At 51.8% G+C, this 20,522-nt stretch overlaps 1 protein-coding gene across 2 annotated transcripts in view; it reads right to left on the bottom strand.

Moving 5' to 3' along the window:
- ino80 (INO80 complex ATPase subunit) overlaps window positions 1–20,522 on the bottom strand; it is a 107,049-nt gene that overhangs the window by 31,334 nt on the left and 55,193 nt on the right. For both annotated transcript variants that reach the window (XM_046299006.1, XM_046299008.1), the window contains exon 26: window positions 15,011–15,236. In XM_046299006.1, coding sequence (XP_046154962.1) covers window positions 15,011–15,236 — 226 coding nt within the window. The remainder of the gene's footprint in view (window positions 1–15,010; window positions 15,237–20,522) is intronic.

The raw sequence follows: 20,522 nt of genomic DNA, 5'->3' as shown, positions 1-20,522 counted from the left end.
CTACCCTGTCCATGACCTCCCCACTACCCTGTCCATGACCTCCCCACTACCCTGTCCATGACCTCCCCACTACCCTGTCCATGACCTCCCCACTACCCTATCCATGACCTCCCCACTACCCTATCCATGACCTCCCCACTACCCTATCCATGACCTCCTCACTACCCTACCCATGACCTCCTCACTACCCTATCCATGACCTCCTCACTACCCTATCCATGACCTCCTCACTACCCTATCCATGACCTCCTCACTACCCTATCCATGACCTCCTCACTAACCTATCCATGACCTCCTCACTACCCTATCCATTACCTCCCCACTACCCTATCCATTACCTCCCCACTACCCTATTCAACTAGCCATGTAGAAAGAGGGGAGATCTACAGATGAAATGACTAGCGTGGGATGCTAATATGACTAAGATAATGCCTATCCATTACCTCCCCACTACCCTATTCAACTAGCCATGTAGAAAGAGGGGAGATCTACAGATGAAATGACTAGCGTGGGATGCTAATATGACTAAGATAATGCCTATCCATTTACTTCCCCACTACCCTATTCAACTAGCCATGTAGAAAGATGGGATATCTACAGATGAAATGACTAGCGTGGGATGCTAATATGACTAAGATAATGCCTATCCATTACCTCCCCACTACCCTATTCAACTAGCCATGTAGAAAGAGGGGAGATCTACAGATGAAATGACTAGCGTGGGACGCTAATATGACTAAGATAATGCCTATCCATTACCTCCCCACTACCCTATTCAACTAGCCATGTAGAAAGAGGGGAGATCTACAGATGAAATGACTAGCGTGGGATGCTAATATGACTAAGATAATGCCTATCCATTACCTCCCCACTACCCTATTCAACTAGCCATGTAGAAAGAGGGGAGATCTACAGATGAAATGACTAGCGTGGGATGCTAATATGACTAAGATAATGCCTATCCATTTACCTCCCCACTACCCTATTCAACTAGCCATGTAGAAAGATGGGATATCTACAGATGAAATGACTAGCGTGGGATGCTAATATGACTAAGATAATGCCTATCCATTACCTCCCCACTACCCTATTCAACTAGCCATGTAGAAAGAGGGGAGATCTACAGATGAAATGACTAGCGTGGGATGCTAATATGACTAAGATAATGCCTTTGGCTGCTGGACAACGAAATAAAAATTGAAAGAAAACAAAAGAAAGTATATCAATCCAGTTGCTTTCTGTTTAGCAAACTCCACCTCCTGTACTACAGAAACCCTGCTAACCCAACAACAGTACTCTGTGCCTGTACTACAGAAACCCTGTTAACCCAACAACAGTACTCTGTGCCTGTACTACAGAAACCCTGCTAACCCAACAACAGTACTCCACCTCCTGTACTACAGAAACCCTGCTAACCCAACAACAGTACTCCACCTCCTGTACTACAGAAACCCTGTTAACCCAACAACAGTACTAGGTGCCTGTACTACAGAAACCCTGCTAACCCAACAACAGTACTAGGTGCCTGTACTACAGAAACCCTGCTAACCCAACAACAGTACTCCACCTCCTGTACTACAGAAACCCTGCTAACCCAACAACAGTACTCTGTGCCTGTACTACAGAAACCCTGCTAACCCAACAACAGTACTCCACCTCCTGTACTACAGAAACCCTGCTAACCCAACAACAGTACTCCACCTCCTGTACTACAGAAACCCTGTTAACCCAACAACAGTACTCTGTGCCTGTACTACAGAAACCCTGTTAACCCAACAACAGTACTAGGTGCCTGTACTACAGAAACCCTGCTAACCCAACAACAGTACTCCACCTCCTGTACTACAGAAACCCTGTTAACCCAACAACAGTACTAGGTGTCTGTACTACAGAAACCCTGCTAACCCAACAACAGTACTAGGTGCCTGTACTACAGAAACCCTGCTAACCCAACAACAGTACTCCACCTCCTGTACTACAGAAACCCTGCTAACCCAACAACAGTACTCTGTGCCTGTACTACAGAAACCCTGCTAACCCAACAACAGTACTCTGTGCCTGTACTACAGAAACCCTGCTAACCCAACAACAGTACTCCACCTCCTGTACTACAGAAACCCTGCTAACCCAACAACAGTACTCCACCTCCTGTACTACAGAAACCCTGCTAACCCAACAACAGTACTAGGTGCCTGTACTACAGAAACCCTGCTAACCCAACAACAGTACTCTGTGCCTGTACTACAGAAACCCTGCTAACCCAACAACAGTACTCCACCTCCTGTACTACAGAAACCCTGCTAACCCAACAACAGTACTAGGTGCCTGTACTACAGAAACCCTGCTAACCCAACAACAGTACTAGGTGCCTGTACTACAGAAACCCTGCTAACCCAACAACAGTACTAGGTGCCTGTACTACAGAAACCCTGCTAACCCAACAACAGTACTAGGTGCCTGTACTACAGAAACCCTGCTAACCCAACAACAGTACTAGGTGCCTGTACTACAGAAACCCTGCTAACCCAACAACAGTACTCCACCTCCTGTACTACAGAAACCCTGTTAACCCAACAACAGTACTCCACCTCCCGTACTACAGAAACCCTGTTAACCCAACAACAGTACTAGGTGCCTGTACTACAGAAACCCTGTTAACCCAACAACAGTACTCCACCTCCTGTACTACAGAAACCCTGTTAACCCAACAACAGTACTAGGTGCCTGTACTACAGAAACACTGCTAACCCAACAACAGTACTCTGTGCCTGTACTACAGAAACCCTGTTAACCCAACAACAGTACTAGGTGCCTGTACTACAGAAACCCTGCTAACCCAACAACAGTACTAGGTGCCTGTACTACAGAAACCCTGCTAACCCAACAACAGTACTCCACCTCCTGTACTACAGAAACCCTGTTAACCCAACAACAGTACTCCACCTCCCGTACTACAGAAACCCTGTTAACCCAACAACAGTACTAGGTGCCTGTACTACAGAAACCCTGTTAACCCAACAACAGTACTCCACCTCCTGTACTACAGAAACCCTGTTAACCCAACAACAGTACTAGGTGCCTGTACTACAGAAACACTGCTAACCCAACAACAGTAGGTGCCTGTACTACAGAAACACTGCTAACCCAACAACAGTACTAGGTGCCTGTACTACAGAAACCCTGTTAACCCAACAACAGTACTAGGTGCCTGTACTACAGAAACCCTGCTAACCCAACAACAGTACTCCACCTCCTGTACTACAGAAACCCTGTTAACCCAACAACAGTACTCCACCTCCCGTACTACAGAAACCCTGTTAACCCAACAACAGTACTAGGTGCCTGTACTACAGAAACCCTGTTAACCCAACAACAGTACTCCACCTCCTGTACTACAGAAACCCTGTTAACCCAACAACAGTACTAGGTGCCTGTACTACAGAAACACTGCTAACCCAACAACAGTAGGTGCCTGTACTACAGAAACACTGCTAACCCAACAACAGTACTAGGTGCCTGTACTACAGAAACCCTGTTAACCCAACAACAGTACTAGGTGCCTGTACTACAGAAACCCTGTTAACCCAACAACAGTACTCCACCTCCTGTACTACAGAAACCCTGTTAACCCAACAACAGTACTAGGTGCCTGTACTACAGAAACACTGTTAACCCAACAACAGTACTCTGTGCCTGTACTACAGAAACACTGCTAACCCAACAACAGTACTAGGTGCCTGTACTACAGAAACACTGCTAACCCAACAACAGTACTAGGTGCCTGTACTACAGAAACACTTAACCCAAGAACAGTACTAGGTGCCTGTACTACAGAAATATAACTAACCAAACAGTACTAGGTGCCTGTACTACAGAAACCCTGCTAACCCAAAAACAGTGCTAGGTGCCTGTACTACAGAAACACTGCTAGCCCAACAACAGTACTAGGTGCCTGTACTACAGAAACCCTGCTAACCCAACAACAGTACTAGGTGCCTGTACTACAGAAACCCTGCTAACCCAACAACAGTACTAGGTGCCTGTACTACAGAAACCCTGCTAACCCAACAACAGTACTAGGTGCACGAGTCCTACTATTAGCCGACCTGCACAGTTCAGCTTGGGTTGGCCTGACTGTTTATAGACCCATATGGGATTGATAATTTTAGGTCATTCAGTGTGTCACCGTTTTTCACACAGGGCACCTTTCCTTTGCAGTGCAGGCCATTTTGGAGAATACTTCTCCAGAAACCAGACAGGAAGGGGGGGGCGAGAGAGAGGGGAGACAGTCTAATTATGACTCTGGCTCTCTGAATCAGACAGTTGTCTGTTCTACTCTGTGTTTAGTGGGAAATACACCACAGTGGTCTGGTCTCACCACAGTGGTCTGGTCTCACCACAGACGAGAGAGGAACAGAACAGATATTTGATACATTAGGATCCCATTAGCCCACAACTAGAGCAGGACGGAGCATTACAGAGCGGAACGGAGCGGAGCAGGACGGAGCGTTACAGAGCGGGACAGAGCGGAGCAGGACGGAGAATTACAGAGCAGAGGAGGAAGGAGCGTTACAGAGCAGGACGGAGAATTACAGAGCGGACCAGGACGGAGCAGGACGGAGCGTTACACAGCAGGACGGAGCGTTACACAGCAGGACGGAGAGTTACAGAGCGGAGCGGAGCAGGACGGAGCAGGACGGAGCGTTACACAGAAGGACGGAGAGTTACAGAGCGGAGCGGACCAGGACGGAGCAGGACGGAGCGTTACACAGCAGGACGGAGCGTTACAGAGCAGGACGGAGCGTTACACAGCAGGACGGAGCGTTACACAGCAGGACGGAGCGTTACAGAGCAGGACGGAGCGTTACAGAGCAGGACGGAGAGTTACAGAGCAGGACGGAGCGTTACAGAGCAGGACGGAGCGTTACAGAGCAGGACGGAGCGTTACAGAGCAGGACGGAGAGTTACAGAGCAGGACGGAGCGTTACAGAGCAGGACGGAGAGTTACAGAGCAGGACGGAGAGTTACAGAGCAGGACGGAGCGTTACAGAGCAGGACGGAGCGTTACACAGCAGGACGGAGCGTTACAGAGCAGGACGGAGCGTTACAGAGCAGGACGGAGAGTTACAGAGCAGGACGGAGCATTACAGAGCAGGACGGAGCGTTACACAGCAGGACGGAGCGTTACAGAGCAGGACGGAGCGTTACACAGCAGGACGGAGTGTTACAGAGCAGGACGGAGCGTTACAGAGCAGGACGGAGAGTTACAGAGCAGGACGGAGCATTACAGAGCAGGACGGAGCGTTACACAGCAGGACGGAGCGTTACAGAGCAGGACGGAGCGTTACACAGCAGGACGGAGCGTTACAGAGCAGGACGGAGCGTTACAGAGCAGGACGGAGAGTTACAGAGCGGAACGGAGCATTACAGAGCAGGACGGAGAGTTACAGAGCAGGACGGAGCGTTACAGAGCAGGACGGAGAGTTACAGAGCGGAACGGAGCATTACAGAGCAGGACGGAGAGTTACAGAGCAGGACGGAGCGTTACAGAGCAGGACGGAGCGTTACAGAGCAGGACGGAGCGTTACACAGCAGGACGGAGCGTTACAGAGCAGGACGGAGCGTTACAGAGCAGGACGGAGAGTTACAGAGCGGGACGGAGCATTACAGAGCAGGACGGAGAGTTACAGAGCAGGACGGAGCGTTACAGAGCAGGACGGAGCGTTACAGAGCAGGACGGAGCGTTACAGAGCAGGACGGAGAGTTACAGAGCAGGACGGAGAGTTACAGAGCAGGACGGAGAGTTACAGAGCAGGACGGAGAGTTACAGAGCAGGACGGAGCGTTACAGAGCAGGACGGAGCAGGACGGAGCGTTACAGAGCAGGACGGAGCGTTACAGAGCAGGACGGAGCGTTACACAGCAGGACGGAGCGTTACAGAGCAGGACGGAGCGTTACAGAGCAGGACGGAGAGTTACAGAGCGGAACGGAGCATTACAGAGCAGGACGGAGAGTTACAGAGCAGGACGGAGCGTTACAGAGCAGGACGGAGCGTTACAGAGCGGAGCGGAGCGTTACAGAGCAGGACGGAGAGTTACAGAGCAGGACGGAGAGTTACAGAGCAGGACGGAGCGTTACAGAGCAGGACGGAGCGTTACAGAGCAGGACGGAGAGTTACAGAGCAGGACGGAGCATTACAGAGCAGGACGGAGAGTTACAGAGCAGGAAGGAGCAGGACGGAGAGTTAGAGAGCAGGACGGAGCGGAGCAGGACAGAGCGTTACAGAGCAGGACAGAGCGTTACAGAGCAGGACGGAGCGGAGCAGGACAGAGCGTTACAGAGCGGAGCGGAGCAGGACGGAGCGTTACAGAGCAGGACAGAGCGTTACAGAGCGGAACAGAGCATTACAGAGCAGGACGGAGAGTTACAGAGCAGGACGGAGCAGGACGGAGAGTTAGAGAGCAGGACGGAGCGGAGCAGGACAGAGCGTTACAGAGCAGGACAGAGCGTTACAGAGCAGGACGGAGCGGAGCAGGACAGAGCGTTACAGAGCAGGACAGAGCGTTACAGAGCAGGACAGAGCGTTACAGAGCAGGACAGAGCATTACAGAGCAGGACAGAGCGTTACAGAGCAGGACAGAGCGTTACAGAGCAGGACAGAGCGTTACAGAGCAGGACAGAGCGTTACAGAGCAGGACAGAGCGTTACAGAGCAGGACAGAGCGTTACAGAGCATACAGTGCGGAACGGAGCAGGACGGAGCGTTACAGAGCAGGACGGAGCGTTACAGAGCATACAGTGTGGAACGGAGCAGGACGGAGCGGAACGGAGCAGGACGGAGAGTTACAGAGCAGGACGGAGCGTTACAGAGCAGGACGGAGCGTTACAGAGCGGAACGGAGCAGGACGGAGAGTTACAGAGCGGAGCGGAGCAGGAAGGAGCGTTACAGAGCGGAGCGGAGCAGGACGGAGAATTACAGAGCAGGACGGAGCATTACAGAGCAGGACGGAGAGTTACAGAGCAGGAAGGAGCAGGACGGAGAGTTAGAGAGCAGGACGGAGCGGAGCAGGACAGAGCGTTACAGAGCAGGACAGAGCGTTACAGAGCAGGACGGAGCGGAGCAGGACAGAGCGTTACAGAGCGGAGCGGAGCAGGACGGAGCGTTACAGAGCAGGACAGAGCGTTACAGAGCGGAACAGAGCATTACAGAGCAGGACGGAGAGTTACAGAGCAGGACGGAGCAGGACGGAGAGTTAGAGAGCAGGACGGAGCGGAGCAGGACAGAGCGTTACAGAGCAGGACAGAGCGTTACAGAGCAGGACGGAGCGGAGCAGGACAGAGCGTTACAGAGCAGGACAGAGCGTTACAGAGCAGGACAGAGCGTTACAGAGCAGGACAGAGCATTACAGAGCAGGACAGAGCGTTACAGAGCAAGACAGAGCGTTACAGAGCAGGACAGAGCGTTACAGAGCAGGACAGAGAGTTACAGAGCAGGACGGAGAGTTACAGAGCAGGACGGAGAGTTACAGAGCAGGACGGAGAGTTACAGAGCAGGACGGAGCGTTACAGAGCAGGACGGAGCAGGACGGAGCGTTACAGAGCAGGACGGAGCGTTACAGAGCAGGACGGAGCGTTACACAGCAGGACGGAGCGTTACAGAGCAGGACGGAGCGTTACAGAGCAGGACGGAGAGTTACAGAGCGGAACGGAGCATTACAGAGCAGGACGGAGAGTTACAGAGCAGGACGGAGCGTTACAGAGCAGGACGGAGCGTTACAGAGCGGAGCGGAGCGTTACAGAGCAGGACGGAGAGTTACAGAGCAGGACGGAGAGTTACAGAGCAGGACGGAGCGTTACAGAGCAGGACGGAGCGTTACAGAGCAGGACGGAGAGTTACAGAGCAGGACGGAGCATTACAGAGCAGGACGGAGAGTTACAGAGCAGGAAGGAGCAGGACGGAGAGTTAGAGAGCAGGACGGAGCGGAGCAGGACAGAGCGTTACAGAGCAGGACAGAGCGTTACAGAGCAGGACGGAGCGGAGCAGGACAGAGCGTTACAGAGCGGAGCGGAGCAGGACGGAGCGTTACAGAGCAGGACAGAGCGTTACAGAGCGGAACAGAGCATTACAGAGCAGGACGGAGAGTTACAGAGCAGGACGGAGCAGGACGGAGAGTTAGAGAGCAGGACGGAGCGGAGCAGGACAGAGCGTTACAGAGCAGGACAGAGCGTTACAGAGCAGGACGGAGCGGAGCAGGACAGAGCGTTACAGAGCAGGACAGAGCGTTACAGAGCAGGACAGAGCGTTACAGAGCAGGACAGAGCATTACAGAGCAGGACAGAGCGTTACAGAGCAGGACAGAGCGTTACAGAGCAGGACAGAGCGTTACAGAGCAGGACAGAGCGTTACAGAGCAGGACAGAGCGTTACAGAGCAGGACAGAGCGTTACAGAGCATACAGTGCGGAACGGAGCAGGACGGAGCGTTACAGAGCAGGACGGAGCGTTACAGAGCATACAGTGTGGAACGGAGCAGGACGGAGCGGAACGGAGCAGGACGGAGAGTTACAGAGCAGGACGGAGCGTTACAGAGCAGGACGGAGCGTTACAGAGCGGAACGGAGCAGGACGGAGAGTTACAGAGCGGAGCGGAGCAGGAAGGAGCGTTACAGAGCGGAGCGGAGCAGGACGGAGAATTACAGAGCAGGACGGAGCATTACAGAGCAGGACGGAGAGTTACAGAGCAGGAAGGAGCAGGACGGAGAGTTAGAGAGCAGGACGGAGCGGAGCAGGACAGAGCGTTACAGAGCAGGACAGAGCGTTACAGAGCAGGACGGAGCGGAGCAGGACAGAGCGTTACAGAGCGGAGCGGAGCAGGACGGAGCGTTACAGAGCAGGACAGAGCGTTACAGAGCGGAACAGAGCATTACAGAGCAGGACGGAGAGTTACAGAGCAGGACGGAGCAGGACGGAGAGTTAGAGAGCAGGACGGAGCGGAGCAGGACAGAGCGTTACAGAGCAGGACAGAGCGTTACAGAGCAGGACGGAGCGGAGCAGGACAGAGCGTTACAGAGCAGGACAGAGCGTTACAGAGCAGGACAGAGCGTTACAGAGCAGGACAGAGCATTACAGAGCAGGACAGAGCGTTACAGAGCAAGACAGAGCGTTACAGAGCAGGACAGAGCGTTACAGAGCAGGACAGAGCGTTACAGAGCAGGACAGAGCGTTACAGAGCATACAGTGCGGAACGGAGCAGGACGGAGCGTTACAGAGCAGGACGGAGCGTTACAGAGCATACAGTGCGGAACGGAGCAGGACGGAGCGGAACGGAGCAGGACGGAGAGTTACAGAGCAGGACGGAGCGTTACAGAGCAGGACGGAGCGTTACAGAGCGGAACGGAGCAGGACGGAGAGTTACAGAGCGGAGCGGAGCAGGAAGGAGCGTTACAGAGCGGAGCGGAGCAGGACGGAGAATTACAGAGCAGGACGGAGCGTTACAGAGCGGAACGGAGCAGAGCGGAACGGAGCGGAACGGCGAAGCCTGTCCTTAAGATATATTACACACAGGCAGGTCTTTGTCAAGTCAGGCCCAACTCTGGTGAAGGGACAGAGAGAGAGACCTACACTATGTGTTTCCCCTCCAGATCCCAAATCCAGACCCAGTAGGTCAGACAGGCATAATGTGGGTAAGGTCGCCCCCTGTAGGCCTGATGAGGAGTAAATGGGGCTTCAGGGGTGGCCAAACCTAGCTGAGCTGGCCTCCTGCTTGATTCTTTTTCAACCCTTTTCCCAAACACCTGGTTTTACTAATACCCTGCCCAGGACCTGGATAAGCCAGCGTGTAGGATGGAACTAAAGTTAGCATCAAGTACAGGCCTCCAGCCAGTCAGACAGTAAACAATGATGTAGCTAACAGCGCTAGGCTAGCTGCCTGACGGTGTTGTTTCTGCCTCTCTCGGTGTGTCGGTGTGTGTGTGTCGGTGTGTGTGTGTGTGTGTGTGTGTGTGTGTGTGTGTGTGTGTGTGTGTGTGTGTGTGTGTGTGTGTGTGTGTGTGTGTGTGTGTGTGTGTCTCTCTCTCTCTCTCTCTCTCAGAAGGCCAGGGAGGTTTCCTGTCTTTTTAGTGGAGAGCAGAGATTCTTGAAGGGACAGGAAGACAATACTGTTTCCCACAGCCCTCACAGACAGACAGAAAGACACACACATACACACACACACACACTTGCCTCCTAGCTTACAGCGCAGGCTCCCACAATAAACAGAAGCAAAAGTGAGAGACCAGTCATTTAGGAAGCATTGTTCCTCCTAACGCACCGTGACAGACGCCACACAGACAACAACAGGGTGTTTTAGCCAGGTCCTCGTTAGGAACATTGCACAGAAATGTTTCTTTCCGGTACTTTCCAGCATCAGCTGTGGGGACAATTTTTAATCACCATTTAGGGTCACATGACTCTGTTTATAAATGAATAGTAAATAATCAAGCCTCGCCGTTCGTGTCCCTCAACAGGTAAGAGTACACAGAGATAGACAGTACAAAGACGTGACCTTTGACACCAGGCCTAATGTTCACCAAACAAGTCTTTCATTTTATGATCAAAACTATTTCATCAAATCATCATCAACAACTCAAGCCATTGGCGTCTTTGTTTTGTCCAACCGAAAGCTACATGACTACATTTATTGACCGATACTGGTAAGTGGCTCACGTCATGCACAAACAAACATTCATCATAGCAGTCATTAGTTCTAAAAGGTGTGGGGCAGGGAGAGAGGTGAGAGAGAGAGCTGGGAGAGGTGAGAGAGCGAGCTGGGAGAGGTGAGAGAGAGAGAGCTGGGAGAGGTGAGAGAGAGAGCTGGGAGAGGTGAGAGAGAGAGAGCTGGGAGAGGTGAGAGAGCTGGGAGAGGTGAGAGAGAGAGACCTGGGAGAGGTGAGAGTGAGCTGGGAGAGGTGAGAGTGAGAGCTGAGAGAAAGAGCTGGGAGAGGTGAGAGTGAGAGAGAGAGCTGAGAGAAAGAGCTGGGAGAGGTGAGAGTGAGAGAGAGAGCTGAGAGAAAGAGCTGGGAGAGGTGAGAGCGAGAGAGAGGTGAGAGAGGTGGGAGAGGTGAGAGCGAGAGAGAGGTGAGAGAGGTGAGAGAGAGGTGAGATAGAGAGGTGAGAGAGAGAGGTGAGATAGAGAGGTGAGAGAGAGAGGTGAGAGAGAGAGGTGAGATAGAGAGGTGAGAGAGAGAGGTGAGAGAGAGGTGAGAGAGAGAGAGGTGAGAGAGAGAGAGAGGTGAGAGAGAGGTGAGAGAGAGAGAGGTGAGAGAGAGAGAGAGGTGACATAGAGAGGTGAGATAGAGAGGAGAGATAGAGAGGAGAGATAGAGAGGTGAGATAGAGAGGAGAGAGAGAGGTGAGAGAGAGGTGAGAGAGAGGTGAGAGCAAGAGAGAGGTGAGAGCGAGAGAGAGGTGAGAGCGAGAGAGAGGTGATAGCGAGAGAGCTGGGAGAGGTGAGAGTGAGCTGGGAGAGGTGAGAGTGAGAGCTGAGAGAAAGAGCTGGGAGAGGTGAGAGTGAGAGAGAGAGCTGAGAGAAAGAGCTGGGAGAGGTGAGAGTGAGAGAGAGAGCTGAGAGAAAGAGCTGGGAGAGGTGAGAGTGAGAGCTGAGAGAAAGAGCTGGGAGAGGTGAGAGAGAGAGCTGGGAGAGGTGAGAGAGAGAGAGCTGGGAGAGGTGAGAGAGAGCTGGGAGAGGTGAGAGAGCTGGGAGAGGTGAGAGAGCTGGGAGAGGTGAGAGAGCTGGGAGAGGTGAGAGAGCTGGGAGAGGTGAGAGAGACCTGGGAGAGGTGAGAGTGAGCTGGGAGAGGTGAGAGTGAGAGCTGAGAGAAAGAGCTGGGAGAGGTGAGAGTGAGAGAGAGAGCTGAGAGAAAGAGCTGGGAGAGGTGAGAGTGAGAGAGAGAGCTGAGAGAAAGAGCTGGGAGAGGTGAGAGCGAGAGAGAGGTGAGAGAGGTGGGAGAGGTGAGAGCGAGAGAGAGGTGAGAGAGGTGAGAGAGAGGTGAGATAGAGAGGTGAGATAGAGAGGTGAGAGAGAGAGGTGAGATAGAGAGGTGAGAGAGAGAGGTGAGAGAGAGGTGAGAGAGAGGTGAGAGAGAGAGAGAGGTGAGAGAGAGAGAGGTGACATAGAGAGGTGAGATAGAGAGGAGAGATAGAGAGGAGAGATAGAGAGGTGAGATAGAGAGGAGAGATAGAGAGGTGAGAGAGAGGTGAGAGAGAGGTGAGAGAGAGGTGAGAGCGAGGTGAGAGCGAGAGAGAGGTGAGAGCGAGAGAGCTGGGAGAGGTGAGAGCGAGAGAGCTGGGAGAGGTGAGAGCGAGAGAGCTGGGAGAGGTGAGAGCGAGAGAGCTGGGAGAGGTGAGAGCGAGAGAGCTGGGAGAGGTGAGAGCGAGAGAGCTGGGAGAGGTGAGAGCGAGAGAGCTGGGAGAGGTGAGAGCGAGAGAGCTGGGAGAGGTGAGAGCGAGAGCTGGGAGAGGTGAGAGAGAGCTGGGAGAGGTGAGAGAGAGAGCTGGGAGAGGTGAGAGCGAGAGCTGGGAGAGGTGAGAGCGAGAGCTGGGAGAGGTGAGAGCGAGAGCTGGGAGAGGTGAGAGCGAGAGCTGGGAGAGGTGAGAGCGAGAGCTGGGAGAGGTGAGAGCTGGGAGAGGTGAGAGCTGGGAGAGGTGAGAGCTGGGAGAGGTGAGAGCTGGGAGAGGTGAGAGCTGGGAGAGGTGAGAGCTGGGAGAGGTGAGAGCGAGAGCTGTGAGAGGTGAGAGAGAGAGCTGGGAGAGGTGAGAGAGAGCTGGGAGAGGTGAGAGAGAGAGCTGGGAGAGAGAGCTGGGAGAGGTGAGAGAGAGCTGGGAGAGGTGAGAGAGAGAGCTGGGAGAGGTGAGAGAGAGAGCTGGGAGAGGTGAGAGAGAGAGCTGGGAGAGGTGAGAGAGAGAGCTGGGAGAGGTGAGAGAGAGAGCTGGGAGAGGTGAGAGAGAGAGCTGGGAGAGGTGAGAGAGAGAGATGGGAGAGGTGAGAGAGAGAGCTGGGAGAGGTGAGAGAGAGAGCTGGGAGAGGTGAGAGAGAGAGCTGGGAGAGGTGAGAGAGAGAGCTGGGTGAGGTGAGAGCGAGAGCTGGGAGAGAGAGCTGGAAGAGGTGAGAGCTGGGAGAGGTGAGAGCTGGGAGAGGTGAGAGCTGGGAGAGGTGAGAGCTGGGAGAGGTGAGAGCTGGGAGAGGTGAGAGCTGGGAGAGGTGAGAGAGAGCGAGAGGTGAGAGAGCGGTGAGAGAGAGCGAGAGGTGAGGGAGAGAGGTGAGAGAGTGAGAGAGGTGAGAGAGAGTGAGAGAGGTGAGATATAGAGGTGAGAGAGAGACTTTCTGCGCAAGGTGAGAAGACAACACTACGAGTCTGAATACAGTACTGCTTTGTGAAGGACACTGTTCTGAGCCACAAACACACAGTACAGTATATTACCATTACCTAAGCACTGGAACAATGACCAATGGTCAAACTTCAAACTTCCTCGCTTTGTCCTTTTTCCCGAAAACTTCACAAGCTCTTAGACTGTTCACACACACACACACACACACACACACACACACACACACACACACACACACACACACACACACACACACACACACACACACACACACACACACACACACACACACACACACACACACACACACACACCATTCCCACGGCCAAAGACAGTCAGATAAAAGCAATAGGAGTCCACAGCAAAAGTGAGACATCATCATGATATAAAGTGCAGGGTTACCAGGTCTGTGAGAGTGGAAGTAAACCTTTAGCCCTCACTACACATCAGTCATGTGACCTCTCTGACCTCTCCGACCTCCAGAAGCAGCTCTGTCATAAAGACGCACAGCGTAGCAGGTCTCCACTATTCTCTACGCGTTTTCATCACGAGGGTGAGGTTTAGCAGTGACACGCACACCCTGAAAGTGACAGGACTGTGACAGGATGGTTCTATATTAGACCGGTCTCAACCCCTGACCCAGGCTATCCCTCTCCTGCTTAGCTGTGGTCCTCCCACGGTCTTTACTCTCCCTGGTTAGTAGGGAACAGAGGAGGCTTCCCCCCCTACCACACACTACAGGAGTAGGGAACAGAGGAGGGTTCCCCCCCTACCACACACTACAGGAGTAGGGAACAGACACTACAGGAGTAGGGAACAGAGGAGGGTTCCCCCCCTACCACACACTACATGAGTAGGGAACAGACACTACAGGAGTAGGGAACAGACACTACAGGAGTAGGGAACAGAGGAGGCTTCCCCACCACACACTATAGGAGTAGGGAACAGAGGAGGCTTCCCCCCTACCACACACTACAGGAGTAGGGAACAGAGACACTACAGGAGTAGGGAACAGAGACACTACAGGAGTAGGGAACAGACACTACAGGAGTAGGGAACAGACACTACAGGAGTAGGGAACAGAGACACTACAGGAGTAGGGAACAGAGACACTACAGGAGTAGGGAACAGAGACACTACAGGAGTAGGGAACAGAGACACTACAGGAGTAGGGAACAGAGACACTACAGGAGTAGGGAACAGACACTACAGGAGTAGGGAACAGACACTACAGGAGTAGGGAACAGACACACTACAGGAGTAGGGAACAGACACACTACAGGAGTAGGGAACAAACACACTACAGGAGTAGGGAACACACACTACAGGAGTAGGGAACAGACACACTACAGGAGTAGGGAACAGACACACTACAGGAGTAGGGAACAGACACTACAGGAGTAGGGAACAGACACTACAGGAGTAGGGAACAGAGACACTACAGGAGTAGGGAACAGACACTACAGGAGTAGGGAACAGACACACTACAGGTGTAGGGAACAGACACACTACAGGAGTAGGGAACAGACACTACAGGAGTAGGGAACAGAGTCGTCTGATTCCAGGACTGGCGAAAGTGTTTCCTCTGACTGTTAATTTCAACGTAAATACACTGAAACAAACACTGCACACACACTGCGTTTCCGTACCTGGTATTCTGATGTAGGACCAGCCATGCCGGGGGTAGAGCGCCATCACTCCCCCAGGGCATCGTGGGTAGAAAGTGTTGGCTCGGGACATCCAATCAGAGGCCAGATCAAGGGAGCCGTACAGGAAGCAGTGCTTGGCGGCCATGCCCCCTCCGGCCCTCGTCTCCTGCCACTCGTACTCAGCGCTGCGGTCGTCACAGTACCGCTCCATGGGAACTGCCGTAACCTAGGAAGCAACACAAAATTAACTATTGTCATTCTGATGAAGTGTTCCAATGTTGATTTGATTACGTTTCATTCCAACTACCAGCCGACCCCACAACCCCAGGTCGGGTCTCGTGACTCCAGCCGACCCCACAACCCCAGGTCGGGTCTCGTGACTCCAGCCGACCCCACAACCCCAGGTCGGGTCTCGTGACTCCAGCCGACCCCACAACCCCAGGTCGGGTCTCGTGACTCCAGCCGACCCCACAACCCCAGGTCGGGTCTCGTGACTCCAGCCGACCCCACAACCCCAGGTCGGGTCTCGTGACTCCAGCCGACCCCACAACCCCAGGTCGGGTCTCGTGACTCCAGCCGACCCCACAACCCCAGGTCGGGTCTCGTGACTCCAGGCGACCCCACAACCCCAGGTCTTGTGACTCCAGCCGACCCCACAACCCCAGGTAGGGTCTCGTGACTCCAGCCGACCCCACGACCCCAGGTCGGGTCTCGTGACTCCAGGCGACCCCAGGTCTCGTGACTCCAGCCGACCCCACAACCCCAGGTCTCGTGACTCCAGCCGACCCCACGACCCCAGGTCTCGTGACTCCAGCCGACCTCACAACCCCAGGTCGGGTCTCGTGACTCCAGCCGACCCCACGACCCCAGGTCTCGTGACTCCAGCCGACCCCACGACCCCAGGTCTCGTGACTCCAGCCGACCCCACGACCCCAGGTCTCGTGTCTCCAGCCAACCCCACGTCTCGTGTCTCCAGCCGACCCCACAACCCCAGGTCTCGTGACTCCAGCCGACCCCACAACTCCAGGTCTCGTGACTCCAGCCGACCCCACAACCCCAGGTCTCGTGACTCCAGCCGACCCCACGACCCCAGGTCTCGTGACTCCAGCCGACCCCACGACCCCAGGTCTCGTGACTCCAGCCGACCCCACGACCCCAGGTCGGGTCTCGTGACTCCAGCCGACCCCACAACCCCAGGTCGGGTCTCGTGACTCCAGCCGACCCCACAACCCCAGGTCTCGTGACTCCAGCCGACCCCACAACCCCAGGTCGGGTCTCGTGACTCCAGCCGACCCCACGACCCCAGGTCGGGTCTCGTGACTCCAGCCGACCCCACGACCCCAGGTCGGGTCTCGTGACTCCAGCCGACCCCACGACCCCAGGTCTCGTGACTCCAGCCGACCCCACAACCCCAGGTCGGGTCTCGTGACTCCAGCCGACCCCACGACCCCAGGTCGGGTCTCGTGACTCCAGCCGACCCCACGACCCCAGGTCGGGTCTCGTGACTCCAGCCGACCCCACGACGGGTCTCGTGACTCCAGCCGACCCCACGACCCCAGGTCGGGTCTCGTGACTCCAGCCGACCCCACGACCCCAGGTCGGGTCTCGTGACTCCAGCCGACCCCACGACCCCAGGTCTCGTGACTCCAGCCGACCCCACGACCCCAGGTCTCGTGACTCCAGCCGACCCCACAACCCCAGGTCGGGTCTCGTGACTCCAGCCGACCCCACAACCCCAGGTCGGGTCTCGTGACTCCAGCCGACCCTACAACCCCAGGTCGGGTCTCGTGACTCCAGCCGACCCCACAACCCTAGGTCTCGTGACTCCAGGCACGGTCTCATGTCTAGGGTTGCAAAGGGTCAGAAACTTTTTTTTACAGAAATTTTCCATGGGAAGTTTAAGCACAGGAATTTTTTGAATTTTGCTTAAATTCAACCTAAACGCAGTGAACCTTTATTGTGGGAAAAATATAAGGCAATTCTAGGTCTTGTGACATATTTTGGTTAAACTATCCCCAATTCAATGGAATTGTAACCCACTGCATGCACAGTGTATTCTTCCATCACATGTAGAGCTGATTCTCAGGATCTTGCAGACTAATGAGATGCTATTGAGTCCACAAGTTTGAATTTTTACCAAAAAGTTATATTTTGGTTTCATCTGACCATATGACATTTACATTTACGTCATTTAGCAGACGCTCATTCTCCCAATCTTCTTCTGGATCATCCAAATGCTCTCTAGCAAACTTCAGACGGGCCTGGACATGTACTGGCTTAAGCAGGGGGACACGTCTGGCACTGCAAGATTTGAGTCCGTGGCGGCGTAGTGTGTTACTGATGGTAGGCTTTGTTACTTTGGTCCCAGCTCTCTGCAGGTCATTCACTAGGTCGCCCCGTGTGGTTCTGGGATTTTTGACCCCACGGGGTGAGATCTTGCGTGGAGCCCCAGATCGAGGGAGATTATCAGTGGTCTTGTATGTCTTCCATTTCCTAATAATTGCTCCCACAGTTGATTTCTTCAAACCAAGCTGCTTACCTATTGCAGATTCAGTCTTCCCAGCCTGGTGCAGGTCTACAATTTTGTTTCTGGTGTCCTTTAACAGCTCTTTGGTCTTGGCCATAGTGGAGTTTGGAGTGTGACTGTTTGAGGTTGTGGACAGGTGTCTTTTATACTGATAACAAGTTGAAACAGGTGCCATTAATAAAGGTAACCAAGTGGAGAACAGAGGAGCCTCTTAAAGAAGAAGTTGCAGGTCTGTGAGAGCCAGAAATCTTGCTTGTTTGTAGGTGACCAAATACTTATTTTCCACCATAATTTGCAAATAAATTCATTAAAAATCCTACAATGTGATTTTCTAGATTTTTTTCTAATTCTGTCTGTCATAGTTGAAGTGTACCTATGATGAAAATTACAGGTCTCTCTCATCTTTTTAAGTGGGAGAACTTGCACAATTGGTGGCTGACTAAATACTGTTTTGCCCCACTGTATGCTATTTCTTGCTAACTAGTAAATGGTAGCCTACAGCAAAGTTTGTTGAAATCATTTCTAACTTGTTAACAATTTCCACTAGTTAGTTTTTGCTACCATGTTGGTTTTAGCTTGCTTGAGCCTGCTAAGTGAGGAGTGTTAATTCACCTGTTTCCATACATGTTTCACTTTAAAACATTTATCTTACAAAGGAGTTGTTTAATAATAACTACTTAACTATTTATCTGTACATTAAATTGTATTATTTTCTTACTCTTTTTTTTCCTAATCTTTACAGGAAATTGCCACGGACACTATCTGATGTGTGGAGACATTTCACTGCAGCTAATGTAGAAGAAACAGTGGTGTACATTTACAAATACTGTGCCAAATCATATGTGAAGAACGCAACAAAGATGCAGAATCTGGCCAAGTGCATAAAGTTCCCTCAGCGCTCACAACAGTGCAACCTCTGACAAAAGTCCCTCCGATTCATCATTTTCACCTCGAATAGAAGTAGACACCTTACTGATAGCAACAGCTCATGGTCCTCCTGGAATAAGGTTTTTTGACTCAATGGAGGAATGTAGTCAAGAGAAATGCTGATGAATGTCTTGTTCGAGCTGTGTATGCAACTGGTTCACCTCTGATGCTCACAGGCAATGTGTGTTGGAAGAGATTTCTGAATGTTCTTCGCCCAGCATGCACCCCTCCAACCAGACATGCTTCATCTACTCATTTGCTGGATGCAGAGGTGAACAGAGTTCAAATGAAGGTCAAGCAAATCATGTAGAAATGGCACACTACAGGAGTAGGGAACAGACACACACTAGAGGAGTAGGTAGCCATTGCACAGATTGAGGGAGACAATGCCATCCTGTCTGATGGTCAGACTGTGCTTGTAGATGTAAGAGAAGAAATCCGTACTGCCCTGCCAACTTCACCGTTGCTCCATGCAGAGCGAACAGCAGTTCTGAAATACATCAAAAAGCATGAAGACTTCTACCTGAAGCCCATACATGTCGCAGCATACATGTTGGACCCCAAGTCTGCTGGCAAGAGCATCCTGTCTGGTGCAGAGATCAACAAGGCCTATGGTGTCATCACTACCGTGTCTCGCCACCTTGGCCTGGATGAGGGCAAGGTTCTTGGCAGTCTGGCAAAGTACAGACATATTACACTGCAATATGGCATCTCCATCATGCCAACATATCTCATCAGTCATCTGGTGGAAGGGACTTTGTGGATCTGAGGCTCTTTCCTCCATCATCCTCCAAATCCCACCAACATCAGCCGCCTCAGAGCGCAACTGGTCCTTGTTTGGGAACACACACATCAAAGCACGCAACAGGCTGACAAATACAAGGGTTGAAAAATTGGTGGCCATTCGGACAAATTTGATGCTTTTTGAGCCTGACAACAGGCCATTCTCAACAAGGTTGGAAAGTGACAGTGAAGATGAGGCCTCAGAGTCTGATGTTCAAAAGGTGGACATTGATGAGGTCCAGGGAGAAGACATGGACGCCTGAGAGGAAGACAACCAAAGCTTTAGTTTCTAGACTATCAACGTTTCTGGGCGATGTGATGGATCCTTGGGCATCATTCTATATTCCCTTCCTTTTGTTGTTCAGTGAAATTATCCCATATGTAGAGTCAACTCATTTAATTAAAGTTAAATTTGTAACTAAATATTTTTTTAAACATTTCTAATGGAAGGATTGAATCATTTGCAATTATATCTACTTATGATGAGGTAAAAGGTTTATGTTGGTCTCCATATGATATGGTAAATATATCCAATGCAAAAAACAGCTACATTTAAATGGTATTAATATTAATTGTCATATATTTCCGTTAATTCCCATATATTCCCGTGAATTCCCATATATTCCCGTGAATTCCCATATATTCCCGTGAATTCCCATATATTCCCGTGAATTCCCATATATTCCCGTGAATTCCCATATATTCCCGTGAATTCCCATATATTCCCGTGAATCCCATATATTCCTGTGAATTCCCATATATTCCCGTGAATTCCCATATATTCCCGTGAATTCCCATATATTCCCGTGAATTCCCATATATTCCAGTGAATTGAATTCCCATATATTCCTGTGAATTCCTATATATTCCCGTGAATTCCCATATATTCCAGTGAATTCCCATATATTCCCGTGAATTCCCATATATTCCTGTGAATTGAATTCTGATATATTCCCGTGAATTCCCATATATTCCCGTGAATTCCCATATATTCCCGTGAATTGAATTCCGATATATTCCCATGAATTCCCATATATTCCCGTGAATTCCCATATATTCCTGTGAATTGAATTCCGATATATTCCCGTGAATTCCCATATATTCCCGTGAATTGAATTCCGATATATTCCTGTGAATTCCTATATATTCCCGTGAATTCCCATATATTCCCGTGAATTCCTATATATTCCCGTGAATTCCCATATATTCCCATGAATTCCCATATATTCCCGTGAATTCCCATATATTCCCGTGAATTCCCATATATTCCCGTGA

The sequence above is a fragment of the Oncorhynchus gorbuscha genome, linkage group LG14, assembly GCF_021184085.1.
Source record: "Oncorhynchus gorbuscha isolate QuinsamMale2020 ecotype Even-year linkage group LG14, OgorEven_v1.0, whole genome shotgun sequence".
Classification (NCBI taxonomy): domain Eukaryota; kingdom Metazoa; phylum Chordata; class Actinopteri; order Salmoniformes; family Salmonidae; genus Oncorhynchus; species Oncorhynchus gorbuscha.
Note: the sequence above shows the minus strand (reverse complement) of the source record. Positions and strands in the feature narration are given on the sequence as shown.